The 20,066-nt window shown below is 44.7% G+C and overlaps 1 protein-coding gene across 2 annotated transcripts in view; it reads left to right on the top strand.

The window, feature by feature from the left end:
- Nucleotides 1–20,066, top strand: part of LOC120022477 (protein Jumonji-like) — a 92,433-nt gene that overhangs the window by 31,945 nt on the left and 40,422 nt on the right. For both annotated transcript variants that reach the window (XM_038966395.1, XM_038966397.1), the window contains exon 2: nt 17,435–17,570. In XM_038966395.1, coding sequence (XP_038822323.1) covers nt 17,435–17,570 — 136 coding nt within the window. The remainder of the gene's footprint in view (nt 1–17,434; nt 17,571–20,066) is intronic.

Genomic DNA, 20,066 nt, shown 5'->3' on the forward strand with positions numbered 1-20,066 from the left:
TCAGCAGAAACCCTCCCTCCCTGAACTGCTAAACCGGGCCGGGGAAGCCTTCTGCCATAGCTCTGCCCGCCAGGCGGCAGCCACATTATTGCCCGCTTAATTGTGGACAGGAAATCTGGAAGTCAAGCATGCCCCGGGGTGCTACGGGGGGGTAGTGTCAGGAGGGAAGGAGGCCAGAACCCTTTCTGGCTGGGCTCAGTCCTCTGTAAGGCAGGCAGCTTGGATAAATATGGTTGCTCTCTGGCAGCTTGATTTAATGGTTCTAGGTGTAGCTGGGAGAGTAATTGAACAAGCATTTGTTATTTAAAATGAGCCTGACACAGGTCTGAGCTAGCCAGCATCAGCTAGTGTCATTACAAAGCAAGTTAGGCTGTGATCAGACACAGCTTTACTTTGCTAAATGTTTGGACCATAATCATGCGTTTTCTACACGTAGTAGCTGCTGCTCCTTTTGAGATCCACTTTTGTCATTACATTTGTGTCAAGTCTGAGTATTTCAATGCCCTGGCACTGTCATTAGACATTCTCACACTATAGTCCTGTACTCTTTTTGGCTGCGACAGAACAAGTTTTTTTTTTTTTCTGATCCATTTTTTTTTTCTCCAGTCAGTGTTCTTTCTTTTCCAGGAGGAGCCTTCAGCTTAAAATCTCCCACTAATTGAAGAGGACAATTTACCAGCGCAAAACCCCACTGCCATTCACTAGGAAATTGAACACCACTTGATTCGATTCCATATTTCAGACGCGTGTGTGTGTGTATTTTGGAGCTGCATTCAGGCTGATTGCAAGTGGCATGCAATTATGTCCTGTATTTCTTAGTTTTTTTTCTGCCCTCTCTTTTTCCGAGGCACAGTAAAACTGAGATTAAGACCCTCAGTGAGCTAATACAGTGGAGTTATTGTGCGGTTCGCTAACAGAAAAATAGGTTAAATTCAACGACACATTTTATGATGCCCTATAAATCCCATAACATGTATAAGAGTCACAAACGTACATTAAAACGCCAGGACTGGTTTAAATGCCTAGTAGGGTTTAATATAACAACCCAGTCCTCTGGTCTGTAGACAGATGGGGGGGGGGGGGAGAAAGACGAATGTCCTAAGCCAATACTCTCCTTATTTGCATCTTAGTGTCGATTTGTCTTCTCTGTCTGACTCTGCAGTTAGTTAAAGGTAGATGGTCTCCTCCTACAGTGAGTGGGCCTGTATGTGTGCTGTTGTCAGCAGGCTACATACTAGGGTCTGTCTGATTCTTCTGTCTGGCCTTTGCTGTGTTTTATTCACTGCCCTATTCATTTTGATTCCTGGTAGCAGTGGATTCCTACAAGGTAGTTTTATTTTTGTATACATTTTTTTTTAAAGTCGACTCCAGGGTCGTTGAGAGGCCGTGCTGCTCCTCTCCTTTGAACGGCAGTACTATCACTCTCCTTCAGCTCGGGGGATGAACACGATAGGAATGTTGCCGGTTGGGATGAGGCTATATCCACGCAGGACCAGTCTAGGCAGGGCTGAGTCAGACATGTCATGATGTGCACAGTGAGGCGTTGGGTACCTGTCTGGTAACGGCACTGGTGTAGCCGGTCAGGTTCCCAGTAGGTCTACGTCACTACAGACTCATACCAGGATCACCAGGTAATGTGACCTTGTTTGACCTCTGACTGCGAAATGACAAAACTGGTGTTTGCTCCCAATATGCAGTGTCATTTAGTTTCTTAGTAGCAGGGCTGTGATGACATTATGTCCCAGTGACTAGTGCCACACACACCATTGCCATTAAACAGAGCTGGAAGGTACCAACTGTCTCGGGGCCCCTAAACCAGCCTCCTCATTCCAGGTCCTAAAACAACATGCTGCCATCAGTGGATCCAGTGTATTCGCTTTGTAAATCATATTCCATATTGACTTCCTTAAACTACATTCTCTCTTTAAAATGTATAATTTCACACACGGTCTCGGACACAAAGGCACACGCCGCATGTACACAACCCTGCAGCGATTGAGACTGCCTGACTGTCTTAAAAAAAAAATAGACAGTGATTGATGGATGGAAGGTTTGATTTGTTTATTTAGCTGCTGTCAGTGATTGATGGAGAGACTGACGTGTCTGAAGGTGTTAAGGCGTCCGCATGCGTCACAGACCAAACGGTTCCATCTCTGAGGAATCTAAACTCCAACAGAATCTTTACTTGCACAGATTGATGTTGTAGCGTATGTCATGACCCTTCCTGTCCCGTTGATTCTTCAGTTTAAAAGCAGGGTACTGACGATGGACCTGGTGCCATGGGCGTTTCATCCATCCTGCTATTGTATTTTTTTTCCCTCTCTCCCTGTTCTTTGCCTTCCCTCGTACCACTTTGTCATGTAAAGGGCTTTATCTAAGAGAGACCCTGAGGTTAGGCTGAGCGAGATGCAGGATGGTAAATAATCAATATTGATTGACGGGCTCTTTGAGCAGAACAACCTAGAGGTGTCTGCTGGGAGTCCCCTTTAACCCCAGAGGCCACCGGCCTCCCTGACCCCCAACCCCACACTCTTCTGGTGCAGCTCCCTGGACATGTGATCCTGTATCTCTGTTCTGTTATCCCTCCCCCTGCCTGCTCCCGCATATCTATTCTGTCTCTTCTGTTCCCAAACATCCACCAGTCAATATCAACGTTAGGAAGTGTTTTTTTTATAGCTTCTGAATTGCTGTGGACATTTTAAAGTGTCCCAACCATTCCTCTTCCAGGTTCCAGTGTGTTCTGACCTCTGTAAACCCCCAGAAGGCCAGCCAGCTCCGCTTTTGTTGTTAAACCTGGCTGGCTTCTGTTTAGTGTGTGATTTATGTTATTAAACATTTCACAAAATAATTATTTCATTTTGTTGCCTTAGAAATTGCACCGTGTTGCAGTCTTCCCACCAGCGCTAGGCGTTAGTTTCATATTGTCTTGCAAACAGCCACTAACAATGACAAGTTAATGGATGCTGGTGAACAGGGAAGTGCAAATTCTCAAGGTAGACTTAATTTCCCTTTCTGTCTAAATTGGGTCAGTGTGTCAGACTGAATAAACAGAACAGTGGACCGCAATGATGATGATCAAAGGTCCATCGTGTGCCCCGCACTTGTGTTGATATATGGTACGTGTAGACTTCTCTCCCATCCGTGTCAAAAAAGGAAAGTGTGAGGTCCTAGTGGTTGCTGCCAGATGGTTGTAACATTTCTGTTGACTTCTCTGTAAAGCTACTGGTTACAACCATACTGCTGCTAACCTTGTGATTTAAACTGAGATGGTCATCTCTCTACTGTGAATCTGCTTTTGACAAGCTAGTGCTGACTGGTTTGACAGACTGGTGCTGGCTTACGGCTGGATATCTCAGCGGAACCTTCTATTGCTTTGTCCTTCTTATCTGAAATACCATGAGGTGTCGACACTTTCAGTAATGCTGCTAGTCTAAATGCACTGTTTTGAAGTCTCAAAATGAAATGAAGCTCCCAGTACACTGGCTCTCTGTAGAGGGGAATCAGCAGCCGTTTGGTTGGTCAGTTTCCATGGTCTCTGTTATGCAGCAGAATCCCTCTAGGAAGTGAAGTGTGTCAGGGTCGACATATGTTCAAGCTGACCCGTCACTGCCCATATGGAGCTAGAGGAGAATGCAGGACTTTGCTGGAGTGTGTGTGAATGCGGATGCAGCACACATCTGTGGTTTTACAGGGCAGAGGAACGCCACAGAATCTGGCTGGCTCACTGAGCCTGCCGGAGGAGAGGAAGAAGAGCGAGTCAGTGAGTTGGAGGCAGGAGCGGGTGAAAATTGAATTACATCACTGAAATGTGTGTTGAATTTAACATCGCTGAGACAGGTTAAGCAAATAGAAACAGGTGACTCAGTCTACCAGGACCCCTAGCGTCTACCCCCACTCTGCTTCACCCTGCATCACACACTGACTGGGAGTAATAAAATAATAACAGCCTCTTAACTATCTACTCACTGCAAAGGTTTATCAAAGACACCAGGCCCCTGTGCTGTGAAACACTGGATGGCTGAATGTTTTGCCTGAATGTGGTGCTCTGATGGATATTATGGCGCTGAGCGGTGCTTGTTGGTTTGGCTAGAGGGAGACCGGCTTGACCTCGTGCACACATTACAACTACAACTAGTTCTGCTCTTGTTACGATAGGGCAGCGTTTTTATCCAATTACACATTCACTCTAATTTGATTTCCTGATGTCTGACTCGACCTGATCCTCACCACTTTGCCTCTGCTCCGTCTATTAAAACTGTGATGTCATCTGAAAACAGCTGTTCATCCTGTTTTCAGTGTGCATACGCACGCACGCTCGATCAGAGCTAAGAGCTCAGGCCCAGTAGCGTGCCACAGGGCCAGTGAGTGCCAGGGTTGCAGAGGGCATCCCAGAACACTGCATTGTTTACCCCGGCACTGCGTGCTGCTCTGTGCCATCCTGCCCTGTGTCCTGGCACCCTCAGTACTCTGCTCTGTGCCACTCGCTGCAACACATCCAGGCTCCAGCCCTACGATGCCGCCAACAGTTTGGAAAGTATTTCCACCAGCTGTGAGAAGAGGCGCTAAAGCTCCCAGGGCTGACACACAGGAGCTGCCTTGCTGTTCTCCCCTACTGCTATTCTTCTCCTCTCGCTCGGCTTTCTTCTCTTCTGTCCTTACCACCTCCGTATTCATACACTACCACGGAACTACATCTACTCAACATCATGCGGTGCAGTTAGTGGGTCACATGGTGGTCAACAAGGTGGGATAGTGTAGTGCTAGGAGCTGTGTCCCAAGGGACAGGGCTGAATAATAAGACCAGGACAGGCAGGGGGACATGGGAGCAGCCACAGTGTTCAGGGCACATTTTATTTCTATGAAAGAACAGGAAGATTGATTCACCCCATGAGACAGACAGAAAAAGAGGGGGGAATTAGAGGAATGGGGGCTAGGGAGTGGGTGGTGGAGTCATGCTTCAGCATCACTGTCTCTCCTAGGTTGAGCCAGGCTGACACTGTTAGTGGAGCAGTGACTGTTCTCTCTCCTGACCTACAGTCTCTGTCTCTCTCTCAATCCATTCCTCTGTGTGAACCCACAGCTGTCTGCTTTTGTTTGGTAATAAAATAATCTCCCAAATTGGAGGGTGTGAGTAATCACATGCTGTGGTGGTCTGAACGCCCCCCCCCCCTGATTGTTGTGTGGGGGGGTGTACACACAAAAGGTCAGGGACAGTAAAATACAAGTCAGGTTTGACTGGGTGGATAAAAGCAGTGACGTTGCTGAATTGACATGTTTCCCTGAAATGATGTTGCCTGCTTCGCAAAAACATGCAGGTGTGGGGGCTGGCTGGCTGGCTGGCTTTCACTGTGCACCGCTGGATTCCATCTCCAGCACAGTGCTGATTATATGTGTGGGTTTGTGTGGAAAAGAGCTCAGTCTGATGCTGATTCAGATGCCATTTCAAGCTCTGACCTCATATGAGTACCATACGAGCTGAGTGCAGGGGCACAAGTATCCTGTGTGTATGTTTGAGTCGACTCTCCTTCAGATTGTAAGGGTTGTGGTGAACTCCCTCGGTGACTCAGTGAGCTACTCAGTGACAATGGCCACGGCGAGAGACCCAGTGCTGACTTCAGGAAGCGTTGCTAAACCTGAACTCTTAGGGTTTGGTTCTGCATTAGCTACGCTGTAATGAACATCCTATTGATTTAGTGATCAATGATTGATTCAGAACTATGAGGTGTAATGCTGCTTTCTCTTACCCACAGTACATCCTCTTTCTAAATACAGAAACAGATTATTTTAATCCTCCAAGATTATTTAAAATATGGGGCAGAGAGGGTGTGTGTGGTGTGTGTGTGTGTGTGTATAGAAAGCAATGCATGTTTACTATTTGTGGTTGGTAGACCAATGTCCGTAGTATTCAGATAGCCAGCGCTTGAATACAGCCTTTAGCTTTCTGTGTGGAAGTTTGTGTGTTCTGTAAACACTGCAGTGACCTCCAACCCTCGCAGCCAGATGAGAAAATCCCTGTTCAACACATCCAATGAGATCTCCAATGGGGGAAACCCTGAATGCAGTGTGCTAGTCCTATGACTAATCAAATACAACAGTGAAGTGCTTGCTTAAGGGTTATTCCCAACAATGTAGAGAGGGGGGGGAAAAAGTTAAATAGAAAAATAATAACACAAGGAACAAATACACAATGAGTAACAATAACTTGGTTATATACATGGGGTACCAGTACCGAGTTGATGTGCAGGGGTACGAGAGTTTAGGTAGGTATACAGTGCATTCGGAAAGTATTCAGACCCTTTGGTTTTTCCACGTTTTGTTATGTTACAGCCTTATTCAAAAATGTATTAAAATGTGAAGACGGTTTTTAGAAATTTTAGCAAATTTATTAAAAATAAAACACTGAAATATTGCATTTTCATAAGGTTTCAAACCCTATATTCAGTACTTTGCTGAAGCACCTTTGGCAGCGATTTACAGCCTTGAGTCTTGGGTATGACGCTACAAGCTTGGCACACCTGTATTTGGGGAGTTTCTCCTATTCCTCTCTGCAGATCCTCTCAAGCTCTGTCAGGTTGGATGGGGAGTGTCGCTGCACAACTACTTTCAGGTCCAGAGATGTTCGATCGGGCTCTGGCTCGGCCAGAGGACATTCAGAGACTTGTCCCGAAGCCACTCCTGCGTTGTCTTGGCTGTGTGCTTAGGGGCGTTGTCCTGTTGGAAGGTTAACTTTATGATGTCCTGAGCGCTCTGGAACAGGTTTTCATCAAGGATCTCTCGCTCTGTAATTTGCTCTGTTCACCTTTCCCTCGATCCTGACTAGTCTCTCAGTCCCTGCCACTGAAAAACATCCCCACAGCATGATGCTTCCACCACCATGCTTCACCGTAGGGATGGTAATGGGTTTCCTCCAGATGTGACGTTTGGCATTCAGGCCAAAGAGTTCAATCTTGGTTTCATCAGACCAGATAATCTTGTTTCTCATGGTCTGAGAGTCTAGGTGCCTTTTGGCCAACTCCAAGTGGGCTGTCATGTGCCTTTTTACTGAGGAGTGTCTTCCGTCTGGACACTACCATAAAGGCCTGATTTGGTAGAGAGCTGCAGAAACGGTTGTCCTTCTGGAAGGTTCTCCCATCTCTACAGGGGAACTCTAGAGCTCTGTCAGTGACCATCAGGTTCTTGGTCACCTCCCTGACCAAAACCCTTCTCCCCTGATTGCTCAGTTTGGCCGGGCGGCCAGCTCTAGGAAGAGTCTTGGTGGTTCTGAACTTCTTCCATTTAATAATGATGGGAGCCACTGTTCTTGGGGCCCTTAAATGCTGCAGTCATTTTTTGGTACCCTTCCCCAGATCTGTGCCTCGACACAATCCTGTCTCGGAGCTCTACGGATTATTCCTTTGACCTCGTGGCTTGGTTTTTGCTCTGACATGCACGGTCAGCTGTGGGAGCTTACAGCAGGAGTCAAAAGTTTGGACACCTACTCAGGCCAGGTTTTCTTGTTTTTACTATTTTCTACGTTGTAGAATAATAGTGAAGACATCCAAAACTATAAAATAACACATGGAATCATGTAGTAACCGAAAAAGTATTAAATTAATCAAAATGTATATTTTAGGTACTTCAAAGTAGCCACCCTTCGCCTTGACAGCTTTGCACACCCTTGAATAAGTGCTTCCAAACTTTTTACTGTGTGTGTGTGTGCCTTTACAAATCAATTGAATTTACCACAGGTGGACTCCAATCAAGTTGTTAAAACATCTCAAGGCAGATCAATGGAAACAGGATGCACCTGAGCTCAATTTCTAGTCTCCTAGCAAAGGGTCTGAATAGTTAGTGTAAATAAGGTGTTTGTTTTTTTAAGACCTTAGCAAAAATGTCTATGCCTGTTTTTGCTTTGTCATTATGGGGTATTGTGTGTAGATTGAGGATTGTATTTATTTATTCAATTTTAGCTTAATAGCCTGTAAAAAATGTGGGAAAGGTCAAGGGGTCTGAATACTTTCAGAATGAACTGTAGGTAGTGACTCGTCAACAGGATAGATAATAAACAGTAACAGCAGCCTTTGTGATGAGTCAATAGAGTTGGTGCAAAAAGGGTCAATGCAGATAGTTAACCAATAGTTACCCGGACTATTTAGCTGTCCAATGGCTTGGGGGTAGAAGCTGTTCAGGATCCTGATTGGCTGTTTTGATTGACTGTTCTCCACAGAGGTATGGCGGGAGGGGGGCATCCTGTGGAAAAAGTAGTGGGATTAATGGGAAGAGATATAGATCTTGAGTAGTATTGACACATGAAGGCAGAGCGGCATGGAGGGATGAGATTTTTAAAATGTTTTACAGGGAAGACACAATATGTAAATCTATTAGCTAACCACGTTAGCAAAAGACACCACTTTTTTTACTCCACCATTTTTTTACTGCATCAGTAGCTATCACAAATTCGACCAAATAAAGATATAAATAGCCACTAACCAAGAAACAACTTCATCAGATGACAGTCTGATAACATATTTATTGTATAGCATATGTTTTGTTAGAAAAATGTGCATATTTCAGGTATAAATCATAGTTTACCATTGCAGCCACCATCACAACTCTCACCAAAGCGACTAGAATAACTACAGAGAGCAACGTGAATTACCTAAATACTCATCATAAAACATTTCTGAAAAATACACAGCGTACAGCAAATGAAAGACAAAGATCTTGTGAATCCAGCCAATATTTCAGATTTTTTAAGTGTTTTACAGCGAAAACACAATATAGCATTATATTAGCTTACTACAATAGCCAACCACACAACAGCATTGATTCAAGCCAAAAATAGCGATAACGTATAAACCAGCAAAATATATAATTTTTTTTCACTGACCTGCTCAGAATTCTTCAGATGACAGTCCTATAACATCATATTACACAATACATATAGAGTTTGTTCGAAAATGTGCATATTTAGCGGCACAAATCGTGGTTATACAATATGAATAGTAGCCAAAATGCAAACAAAATGTCGGGAGAAATCTTGGGAGAGGCACCTATTCTAATCGATAACTAATCATAAACTTGACTAAAAAATACAGGTTGGACAGCAAATGAAAGATACATTAGTTCTTAATGCAATCGCTGTGTTACATTTTTAAAATGAACGTTACTACGACATACAGCGTGCGTTAAAGCGAGACCGCACCGAAATTAATGGCGGATTATGCATTTTACATTTTTCAACAGAACAACGAATTAACAGCATAAATAGTTCTTACTTTTTGATGTGCTTCCATCAGAATCTTGGGCAAGTTGTCCTTTGTCCAAAAGAATCGTTGCTCGGTTGTAGAATGTAGTCTTCAACGTTGGAATTAGCAGTAAACATTAGCTATGTGGGCCAGACGTGCCCAAGTCCCTAGAACGCAACACAAATAAATACCCGAAAATCGCAATATACTGACATAAACTGATGTAACTCGGTTTAAAATAACAACATTATGATGTCTTTAACAGCTATATCGAATAAAAACAGAGCCGGATATATCTAAGAGCTATAACCGGAGCTTTCTAGTACGACATGCCAAGGTCCTTCCTGCGTCATGGCGAAAAGGGGAAAGAGGGTACACCACGTTGCCAGCCTATTTATAGGCCTTCAGATCTGCCTAGAGACTCCATTTCAATTCTCACTATTCGCTGACATCCAGGGGAAGGCGTATGCAGTGAATCTCAACCAATAGAAGACAGGCAAATTAATAAACTGACCTGGGAACAGCTTGCAGAATTCAGCATTCTCACATCCTCATAGGAAAAAGGCTCCAACTCGAGTTCTGTTTTACTCACAGATATAATTCAAACGGTTTTAGAAACTAGAGAGTGTTTTCTATCCAATAGTAATAATAATATGCATATTGTACGAGCAAGAATTGAGTACGAGGCAGTTTAATTTGGGAACGAAATTATTACAAAGTGCAAACAGCACCCCCTATTGACAAAAGGTTAACCTGTGTCTGGGCTGTATTAGTGTGTTAGCCTGCCTGGGCTGTATGAGCGTGTTCATGCCATCTCTGCCTGTGGGGTCCAGACCGTTTCACCTCAATCAGAATCAGAGCCCAGCGGAGTAATGAGACTTTGGACTTCCCGTCCACCCCCCCTTCCCCCGGGTCACTTCCTAAATCTGTCTGCAGCCACTGAGGGGCCCAGTACACACACACACACACACACACACACACACACACACACACAGTTATTATGACCAGGTGGACTCTGTTTCTCGTTGGGTTTTTTCTTCAGTCATGTGACTGGTCAGGGGCAGTAAGCCTAGTTGATAAAGCCTCTTTATTGGTCCAACTTGTGCCCTGGAACCTCTCTCTAGCTCCTATAACCTGGAATCCACTCAGATTTATTTATGTCAATATAATATAAAACATTACATTTATCCTGCTCCTTTAAATCGTTATGTTATCATAGGGCTGGGCGATATGGTCTAAAACTCATATCTACATTTTTCTCAAACTTTTATAGATGATTCACATCTACATTTATACATAAAAAAAAACGTTTTTAATACTTTTTCTCTCAGCGCTGTTGCACATTTCAAGGCCAATACACTGCATTTCAAACTGTCAGGAATAATCGAATGAATTCGGGGCCTGTAAAATTATACCTAGGCTAAATATAAGCCTTCAACCATAAGACCCACTAATAATTCAATTATTTGATCAAAATAGTTTACCCGGCTTTTTTGCAATAATCACTGACCTGGCTTTCAAGTCTATGAAAATGCCCTTTTTTGTTACAATGTAACCAGAACCATGCACATCCACTAATAATGACAAACTTCTGGTAGCAGGAATTATAGAAAATGAACCCAGGTTTTATAAAAATGTCCAACTGCTAGTGAGTAGCCAGCAAATCTTTTGTTTAAAGTCTAACCGACTTGGATCTATTTGCTGTTATGAATATACCTTCCTGTCCGTCTCCCAACTGTTTGACCAACAGCTTCTTCTCTTTGTTTATGTTGAAATCCTGCCGTGGTAAGATTCTTATTTCTCAGACTGAGTTGCCAATCCCTTATACAAATGCATATTTTTATGCTCATTGCACATTTATGAGAGACTAGACAGCTAGCACACGTTTGTGGCTACAATGCTGCTAGCGGTACATGGTACCACAATGCCACGTGCCGTGGCAAATCAACTCGATTCTTGTGATGCAGGCATTTGGAACATCGCGCTAAAACATGCAATCAAATGAATATGATATATCGTCCAGTCCTACATTATTCTGCTCCTTTCTACTCCCGTTTAATGAGTCTGACAATGTGCTTGACAGGGCTGAATGACAGTGGCAGTCTGTCACTGTCATGGAAGAGAAACCACACCATGATAAAGCTCACTGCGCCTGGCAGTGTGTCTCAGATCAACGCAGTGTTTTCTCTCAGGGTGTTCACGGTGGACCCCTGGGTACTGGAGATGGGGAGGAGGAGGAGGGCAGGAGACACACAGTGATGAAGCGAGACAACTCTTCCCCCTCCGGGTCGCCAGCCCCTAACATTTCAAAAGTTCCCAAAACGGGACAGTGTTTAGCAATGGTGCAGATGGAAGTGGTCTGGGTCTGAGACGGAGAACAGGAATGTGGTCGATCCCAGCATGAGGGTGTTTAATGGTGGATACGGCCCGGGCATTCCGATGCGCTGAGCTAGAGGTGTAATGAGGTGATGACATTAAGTTCCTCACGCATCTGTTAACTCCCAGTGAGTTAGTCTGCTCCTAGTAAGAGTGCCTGAGTGACTGACTCAGCCCTGCACTCTGGAATGGACTTCTGCTTGTGACTTGGTGAAATCCTGTCGGCTTTGTCACTATCTGCAAGCTAAGTAACGGTTTGGGAGGAAAGCTGTGAAAAAGTGATATTGATCTGTGTGAGAACCTCTCCTGTTAGCGCTGGGACACGTGGAGTCTAGAGAGGTGGAGACCCTCAGGAGAGGGGAAGCGCGAGGGAGACCCTTCCTAGCTACACAAACACTAAGCCCTCTTCCCCCCCCCCCCCCCCCCCCCCCCCCCCACCGACCAGGAGAATGTGTTATACAGTACTAAAACACATTTCAGCCGGATCTCAGTTGGCGCGTGGCCCACATTCTCCAGTTGATGAGATCCAGACCATCAGCACTGTTATTATTAGTCTGCCATGTGAACCAACTCGTGTTCCTTTTTTTGTTTTGAAATTGGGACAACCCCTCCTGTGTGTGGGTGGGGGGGAGGGGGTTCTGTTCCTATAAAATTAATCCATGGTGGTTATGACAAAATCTGCAGACGGGGGTGTGTGAACTTCCTGCTTGGTTAGATGGACTTCCTCTCGGCATCACATCTTTCAGCCAGTCTTCTTCGTTTTTAAAAATGTAACCTTTATTTAACTGGGCAAGTCAGTTAAAGAACAATTTCTTATTTACAATGACGGCCTACCGGGGAACAGTGGGTGAACTGCCTTATTCAGGGGCAGAACGACAGATTTTTATCTTTACCTTGTCAGCTCGGGGATTCGATCCAGCAACATTTCGGTTACTGGCCCAACGCTCTAACCACTAGGCTACTTGCCGCCCCAAATGCACAGTATGTTCATCCAATCCTTGTACAGTACACAGTAGGTTTGAAGAACCAGTGTTCTTTTATTCCTCATTGCAGTGACCTTGTTTCCATTATTGTTCACCTCACAAGACACTTTGTATTTAGTCATGCATCAGCGCTACAGACATCTCAAGAGCTTGGGAATTAATTAATGAATGGATGAATTACATTTATGTTCGTGTCAAATCGCCAGTTGGCAACCCATCGCGTATGAGATTAATTAACACAAACAAACATTACAATAATTCTGTGATAATTATTCTGTTGATCTGTGCATTATGCACTGCATAAAGGAGGAAAAATAAATAAATAAATTACCTTTATTGTTATTATATCCTTAGAGCAGTAAAAAAAAATATATATATATATATATATATATATATACACACAGATATAAACTTAGTATTTATCAGCATTTTTGTCAAAATTGAGTTGACAGCCCTGTTCTGTTCAATGTTCTTTACCTAATATAGTACTCTAAATACCCCCATTCATGTCAAGTTCAAAATAATACATTGCTGACACAAGCTCTCGCTTTCTACAACTACATTCAAGCTTTATTCCATCTATCATGCAATGTTCGAGTTGACAGATGAAACTAAGTTGTCTCTGTCCTGGTTATTATATTAGTCTTGGTCTTAATGGATCAGGTGGCTTTGGACAGGAATGTTTAGAGGTTTACAGCCCAGTGATGTGTTAACATGGGACATCTCACTACATCACTGCTCAATAAGATGCACAGGAACCACAACCGTCTCCCACTACTACTGATGTTGCTGTTAAAAGGACATTTCAAAAACATTATACAAATCTAGTTCCACCCCAACATTAACATATGTGAAAATGGCAGGTTTCTATGTTTTGTCGTAAAAACAAGAGCAAGATCAGCGTTTCCAACCCCGACTCCCAATTGGTCAAAATCACACGATGCACACCGATGTTATTGGAAACACTTATTTTCCACTCTTTTTTACCACAAAACATAAACGCTCCATTTTCACATATGTTGGGGTGGTGCTGGAGATGATGAATATGAAGTTGAAACATTTTTGAAGTTTCCCTTTAAGACTAGCCCCTGCTTTAGACTCGGGTACCAACTCTATAAATAACCATTCCACTGGGCTTCTAGTGTAAACGGCAGCCTCAGAACAATCAGGTGTAGACTACTTATTTTCCTGAAGCCTATTGGGGAGGTTCCAGACTGTAAAGCGTTTACAAGTTGACATGGTTTCTTTCTGGCATCTAAGTCTCTACTGGCGTGTGTTTACAGTGTGAGGGAGCCAGCGTGTCGTCTGATGTAGAGTCTCCTCCGTCTGCTGTGACAGACGTCTGACTGGGACTACCCACCTTTAGTCTCGGTCTGCGGATATCCACCTTCCCCATCCTGGCTCGTCTCAGTGGGATTGTTAAAGGAGTAGAGGCTCTTGATGTCATTTAGAAGAGCCTCCGTGTGTCTTTCTGTTGAGTTCCTTTGGGGCCCCTAAAACGTGTGCCGGTCGTCCCGCAACAGTAGACACACAAAGGCCCCAGCGTTCATTAGCAGGCTGTGCGTTCCCAGTGGGGGCGGGGGGGGGGGGGTTGTCAGCTCAGTGCTGCGTGTTGTCTCTGGTGGTGCCAGCTCCTCAGCTCTCATCTGAGCCCAGGCCCTGCTCTGCCAGCAGCCCGACTCTCCCTCTGAAGAGGCCTGGCAACCCTCCGTCAGTCAGCCCTCTCAACGGCCTGCTTACCTGCCTAACTACCCACTCCTGCCTCTGCTAGTCTCTCTGCCTACCTACGTCTGTCTGTCGGTCGTGCCAGGAAAAACGCATTTACTTACAGCAAAGGCACGATAGCAATGTTGGGTTTTTATACCGTTTTTGGTCTTTTCTGAAAGCATTGAGTTTGAACATGTTGTGATGTATGACACATGAGGTTTGAGTGTTTAGAGAGGGTTTAGCCCTTACTAAGCAGATGGACAGGGCTGCTTTCTGTTAAGACGAGCGATCTGCAGAATAAAGTCCTATTTTAAAGATTTAAGTGTTGAGTTTCGGTAGAATGTTGGAAACCTTTTTGACTCCTTTCATTTTTTTTCTCCTTTTTCTGTTGATGTTTTTACCTTGTGTTGCAACAAAATGTAGCAAATTATTTTTTTTACATCTCTTTGCGGGGCTCGGCTGACGATGACTCTCGGCTGACGAGCCAGCACTTCGCAGTTTACAACTCTGCGTCACTACGTGTAGGGAGATGAGGAAATCACTCTGGCGGCCTGCCAGCCTCCAAGAGGAAGAGAAGGAAAAACACACACTTGCAAGCACATTTTTGGTCTGCTCCCAGAGTTCAAAGCCAGAGGTGCTAGCTTGCGTGTGTTTGTGTCAGTCAAAGCTAAGTGTAACGAGGAGCTTTGGTTTTCAGCATTGGCGACACAGTTGAGTGTGTCAGCCATGTTTCCCTGCAGTCACCCCTCCGCTTCATCACAAGGAGACACCCGATTGTCTAACTTAATCACGTTGATTCTCATGGAATATCTCAGTGATGTCCGCTACTGATGATCACTACAGGGCAATTCCACGTTAATGGTATTACGTTCAGTGTCTTATTTTTTATTTAACATGTATGCCAAACAAAAACCACAGATTTTTCAACATTTAACAAAACATACAACTCTATGCTCAATGACTACTTCGAACAATTTACACAGTAAAAAAAATATATACTTTTGCTGGAAAAACGTATCAAACTTTGCATGTGCAGTTTTTCCTGTAAAATGCGTTTTTATAAAATGTTCAGTGGAATTGTTGAAAGTAGGCCTTGTTCATACAGTTTTGTGGTTTGTTAAACTTTGAAATGTGTAATTTCGTCACCATGGAATTACCCTACAGCTACACCACATATACAGAAGTATGTGGACAACCCTTTAAATTAGTTGATTTGGCTATTTCAGCCACACCTGTTGCTGATGGGTGTACGAAATGTAGCACACAGCCATGGAATCTCCATAGATAAACTTTGGCAGTAGAATGGCCCGTACTGAAGAGCTCAGTAACTTTCAACGTGGCACTGTCATAGGATGTGATCTTTCCAACAAGTCAGTTCATCAAATTTCTACCCTGCTAGAGCTGCCTTGGTCAACTAAGTGCTGTTGTGAAGGAGGCCCTTGTGAAGTGGAAACATCTAGGAGAAACAACGGCTCAGCTGCGAAATGGTAGGCCACACACACTCACAGAACGGGGCCAGCGACTGCTGAAAATCGTCCGTCCTCGTTTGCAACACACTAGTTCCAAACTGCCTCTGGAAGCAACGTCAGCCCAAGAACTCGAGCTTCATGAACTGGGGTTCTGTGGCCGCGCAGCCGCACACAAACCTAAGATCACCATGCACAATGCCAGGCGTCGGCTTGAGCAGTGTAAAGCTCGCCACTATTGAACTCTGGAGCAGTGGAAACGCCTTCTCTGGAGTGATGAATCACGCTTTGGCGGATGGCAGGAGAACGCTACCTGCCCCAATGCATAGTACATTGTAAAGTTTGGTGCAGGGGGAATAATGGTCTGGGGTTGTTTTTGCATGGTTCAGGCTCCTTAGTTCCAGTGAAGGGAAGTCATAATGCTACAGCATACAATGACATTCTAGACAATTCTGTGCTTCCAACTTTGTGGCACCAGTTCAGGGAAGGCCCTTTCCTGTTTCAGCATGACAAAGCCTCTGTGCACAAAGCGAGGTCCATACAGAAATGGTTTGTCAAGATTGGTGTGGAAGAACTTGACTGCACAGAGCCCTGACCTCAAACCCATCGAGCACCTTTTGGATGAATTGGAATGCCGACTGCGAGCCAGGCCTAATTGCCCAACCTTACTAATCCTCGTGGCTGAATGGAAGCAAGTCCCAACGTCTAATGGAAAGCCTTCCCAGAAGAATGAGGCTGTTATAGCAGCAAAGAGGGGACCAACTCCATCTTAATGCCCATAATTTTGGAATTAGATGTTTGACAAGTAGATTTCCACATACTTTTGGTTTCAGTAGAGGTCCAGCTTGTTTGGTCATCTCGTTCTAATCTAATTTCTTAAGATAATTTAGTGTTACACATCAAACAGTAGCCTAGTACAGCTACACTGTGTACGAAGCAGTGCTGTACTGTGAGGGGAAGTAGGGTTATAACAGTGTTATACATTAAATCTGCTCTGTGTAGGAAGTATGTTATTTCTGTATTCAGACACTGGAGACCTTAATGAAGCATGTTGGAAAGTTAGTGTAATGTAACGGAAGTCTGACGCGATCCTATTCTTCTGTCTTTCCTAGTGGTGTACTGCTGTGAGTATCTGTGCCACATTGACCTCATGGACTGTCCCTCCATTGTTTAAAATTCCCAATAGTACTGAGATGGAAAGAGGGTTATTGTCAAAGATGAAAAGTGATGAAGGAAAAGGAAGCGGTGTGATTAAGACGTCTGTCACCCTTGTTACAATAACATCCTGTGTCTGACTTTGTCAGCCAAGAGAAACGGTCATACTAGGCAGCCGTAGTCTCCCAATTTAATTCATTATTAGGCTTTATTGGTTCTGGGTGATGGCTCACACATAAATATTAAATATATGTCAAATGCCAACTCCAAAGGACCCTTCTATGGATTACATTTTGTGAAAATCCCCCAAACCATGGTTTTGTTCTAGTTTCGTAAGCAATCACCCTTCTGTCTTTTGTGGTTTATGGTTATGTTGTGAGAAACGTGATGCTACTCGTAATGATTTGCTAGGTTATGCTAATGTATCATGTTGTTCTTATACTAACGTCTATCTACTATGCTGTGTTATGTTAAGATGCTGTGTTATGATAATCAGTAGTCCTCTGTCCTGTGTTTTTAGGATGATATCGATGGGATCCCCTGGTCAGAGGAGAGGGATGTGAGGAAGGTGCTCTATCTCTCCCTGAAGGAGTTCAAGACTGCTCAGAAAAGGCAGCTCGGAGACGGCATCGGAGATGGAACCAAATACACTAATGGTGAGTTTCCCCTGGGACCCTTTTCTCTGCAGCACTGACCCAGTCAGGCTTTTGTCTGGATGCTCACAGACCTGCGATAGGCTGCTCTGTCTTTAGTTGTTTGCAGTGGACCAGCTAATAATGATAGGAGTGATAGAATAGTGACACATTTAATATGGCGTTATTTCAGAATGAAGGTGCTTTGGTATGCACAATGAAACCGAGGATGTTGCAGGTTTTTTTTTAAGCAGGTGCAATAACATCCAGGGAGCTCAGGCTGCCTGTTTGTGTCCATCTGTGGTATAAAGGCTGGTCTGAATTATCTGCTGCTGCTTTGTTTGACACCTTCGCTGTGCGTCAATCCACTCTGCTCTGTCTCTTCTCTGCTTCAAACACCAGCCAACTAGGAGATTTGAACTTCACACGGGCCTCTGAACCTATTCTCAGCTGTCACCGACACAACCCAGAGACCGAGAGAGAGATAAAGGCCTCTGGAAGTTTACACCGTGCCAAACAGGCATGGATAAGCCTCAGTTCAGATCTAGGTCACAGACTCAGTCGCACACAGACTGCCCTGTACCGGCTGAAACTGTCATCCATTTAGGAGAATCAGTCAAACAGCAACTTTTGTGATGGCGGTTTTCTCATCCATCTTCACCCCCCGGCAGTGTTGTCAGTCTCTTAGAGGAGTGTGTCTGGCTGGCTGTCTGGAGCCAGCTACCTGCAGTGGGATGTGAGGAAGGTGCAAATTAGATTAGAACAAGATGACCAAACAACAAGCTGGATCTCTACTGAAATACACTACATGACCAACAGCATGGATACAACAGCAGAGTGAAGGGACCGACCCTGCAAGGCCCTAAGCGTGTCTCCCCCCCCCCCCCCCCCCCCCCCCCCGTCTATATCTCATAACCGGCAATCATGCCATCTCCCTGACCACTTTACCTCTCACTGTTGGCAGGCGTCCATCTCTCCATCTCTTAGCCCTCGCTCCCCCTCTCTGCATTATTCAACTAATTACATGATGCCCCTTCTGCATCCTCTCCCATCCCTGTCTCTCCCCTCCCTGTTATCCCTCCTTAGATGGAAGGCATCATTACATCAATAGGCCTCTGGTTACTGCTGCTCAGGAAGCTTTCTTCCCGCTCCCCTGCACTCCTCTCCATACCCCCCCCATTGATGAAACTACTGGCTGTGTTCCAAACCATTGGGGATGGTGTAGTGAGTGTCTGCCCAATGGCACCACCGGTGTTGTTCTGTCTGTCCCTTAGCACTGACCCTGTCCTGTCTCATGGGGACGACACTGGAAGTTTTGACCAGAACATAGTGGAAGATGGCACAGAGCCTTGGTGGTGGAGCTGGCTTCCTCTCGGATAGGGCGAGTGTTAGACTGACAATCTGCAGCATGTCATTCTCACATAACACACCTACTCAAATTATTTTTATTTTAAAGTATATTTAAGGCATTTTATGAAGATGACAGTGGGGAAATATAGAGGTGGTGTCAAAGGGCAGTAGGCCAGAGTCCAACCTTTGCCAACACTGTAGACATACAGTATGTGCCAGAGGAGGCTGCGGTTTAGACTGCTAGACCACCCTAGGCCACATAGACAATAGTTACTAAATAGGATCTGTCTATTTCGGTCTAGGGTTGATTTGTGGTCAGAACTGTGTGGTTGAGACAGCAATTTTAAAAACAATACTTTTTGTTGTCCTCTTGTAGGGTTGTCTCCTAGAGTTCCCTATTTAGTATCCCATTCTATTGTCAGAAGTGGTTGAAAATACATTCAAATGGGTTAAAATCCCACACAACAAACGCATTGTTTATTTTTATACCCACTACAGTCCCAATCATACTGTGTCATTAAAAGCTTTGAGAGAAATAAGTATTTTGTTACTATCCACAGTAAAGTGGACCAGTGAGAGGGTTACTGCTACAGGCTGCTGATGGACCCTAAGCTTGCTCCATTAGAAACATTATTATTCAGTTGTAATCACTCTGTTTGTAAAGCTGAAGTAATGCCACTCTCCTGGCTGTTAAAATGTTCTGTCTGCATCTGGGCTTCCTGTCCGCATTACTCCACCTCCCACTAATGGGCTACACTCTGACTTGCTATGGTACGCACCCCAACCTCGCTCCTCTCTCTATCTCCTTCATTCTCTTGCTCTCTGTCTTTCTCTGGAGAGCAGTAGGAACATAGCGAGGAACATAGCAAGGTGATGGGCTTATTGAACCACGCATACATCTGATTAGAGTCCCTTACGGATCAGCCGGCATCCTCCTTCCCAGCTAGGCCTCACTGGGACCAGGGGAAAGAATTTAGGCCCCAGCCCAGTCTGGCTCCTTTTCGTGACTGCCAGTTTGCATCCCTGTCTCGCCCTCCTTGCCAGGCCCCTCACAAAGGCACTGATGTGAAACCAACATATGTAAAACATCTCGGAAGGGCGGCGAGGGGAGGGAGTAGAGGAGACAAGATGGCCCCTCGCCAGGCTGTTTATGTTCAGTATGAATATTAT

The sequence above is a fragment of the Salvelinus namaycush genome, chromosome 27, assembly GCF_016432855.1.
Source record: "Salvelinus namaycush isolate Seneca chromosome 27, SaNama_1.0, whole genome shotgun sequence".
NCBI classification, from domain to species: domain Eukaryota; kingdom Metazoa; phylum Chordata; class Actinopteri; order Salmoniformes; family Salmonidae; genus Salvelinus; species Salvelinus namaycush.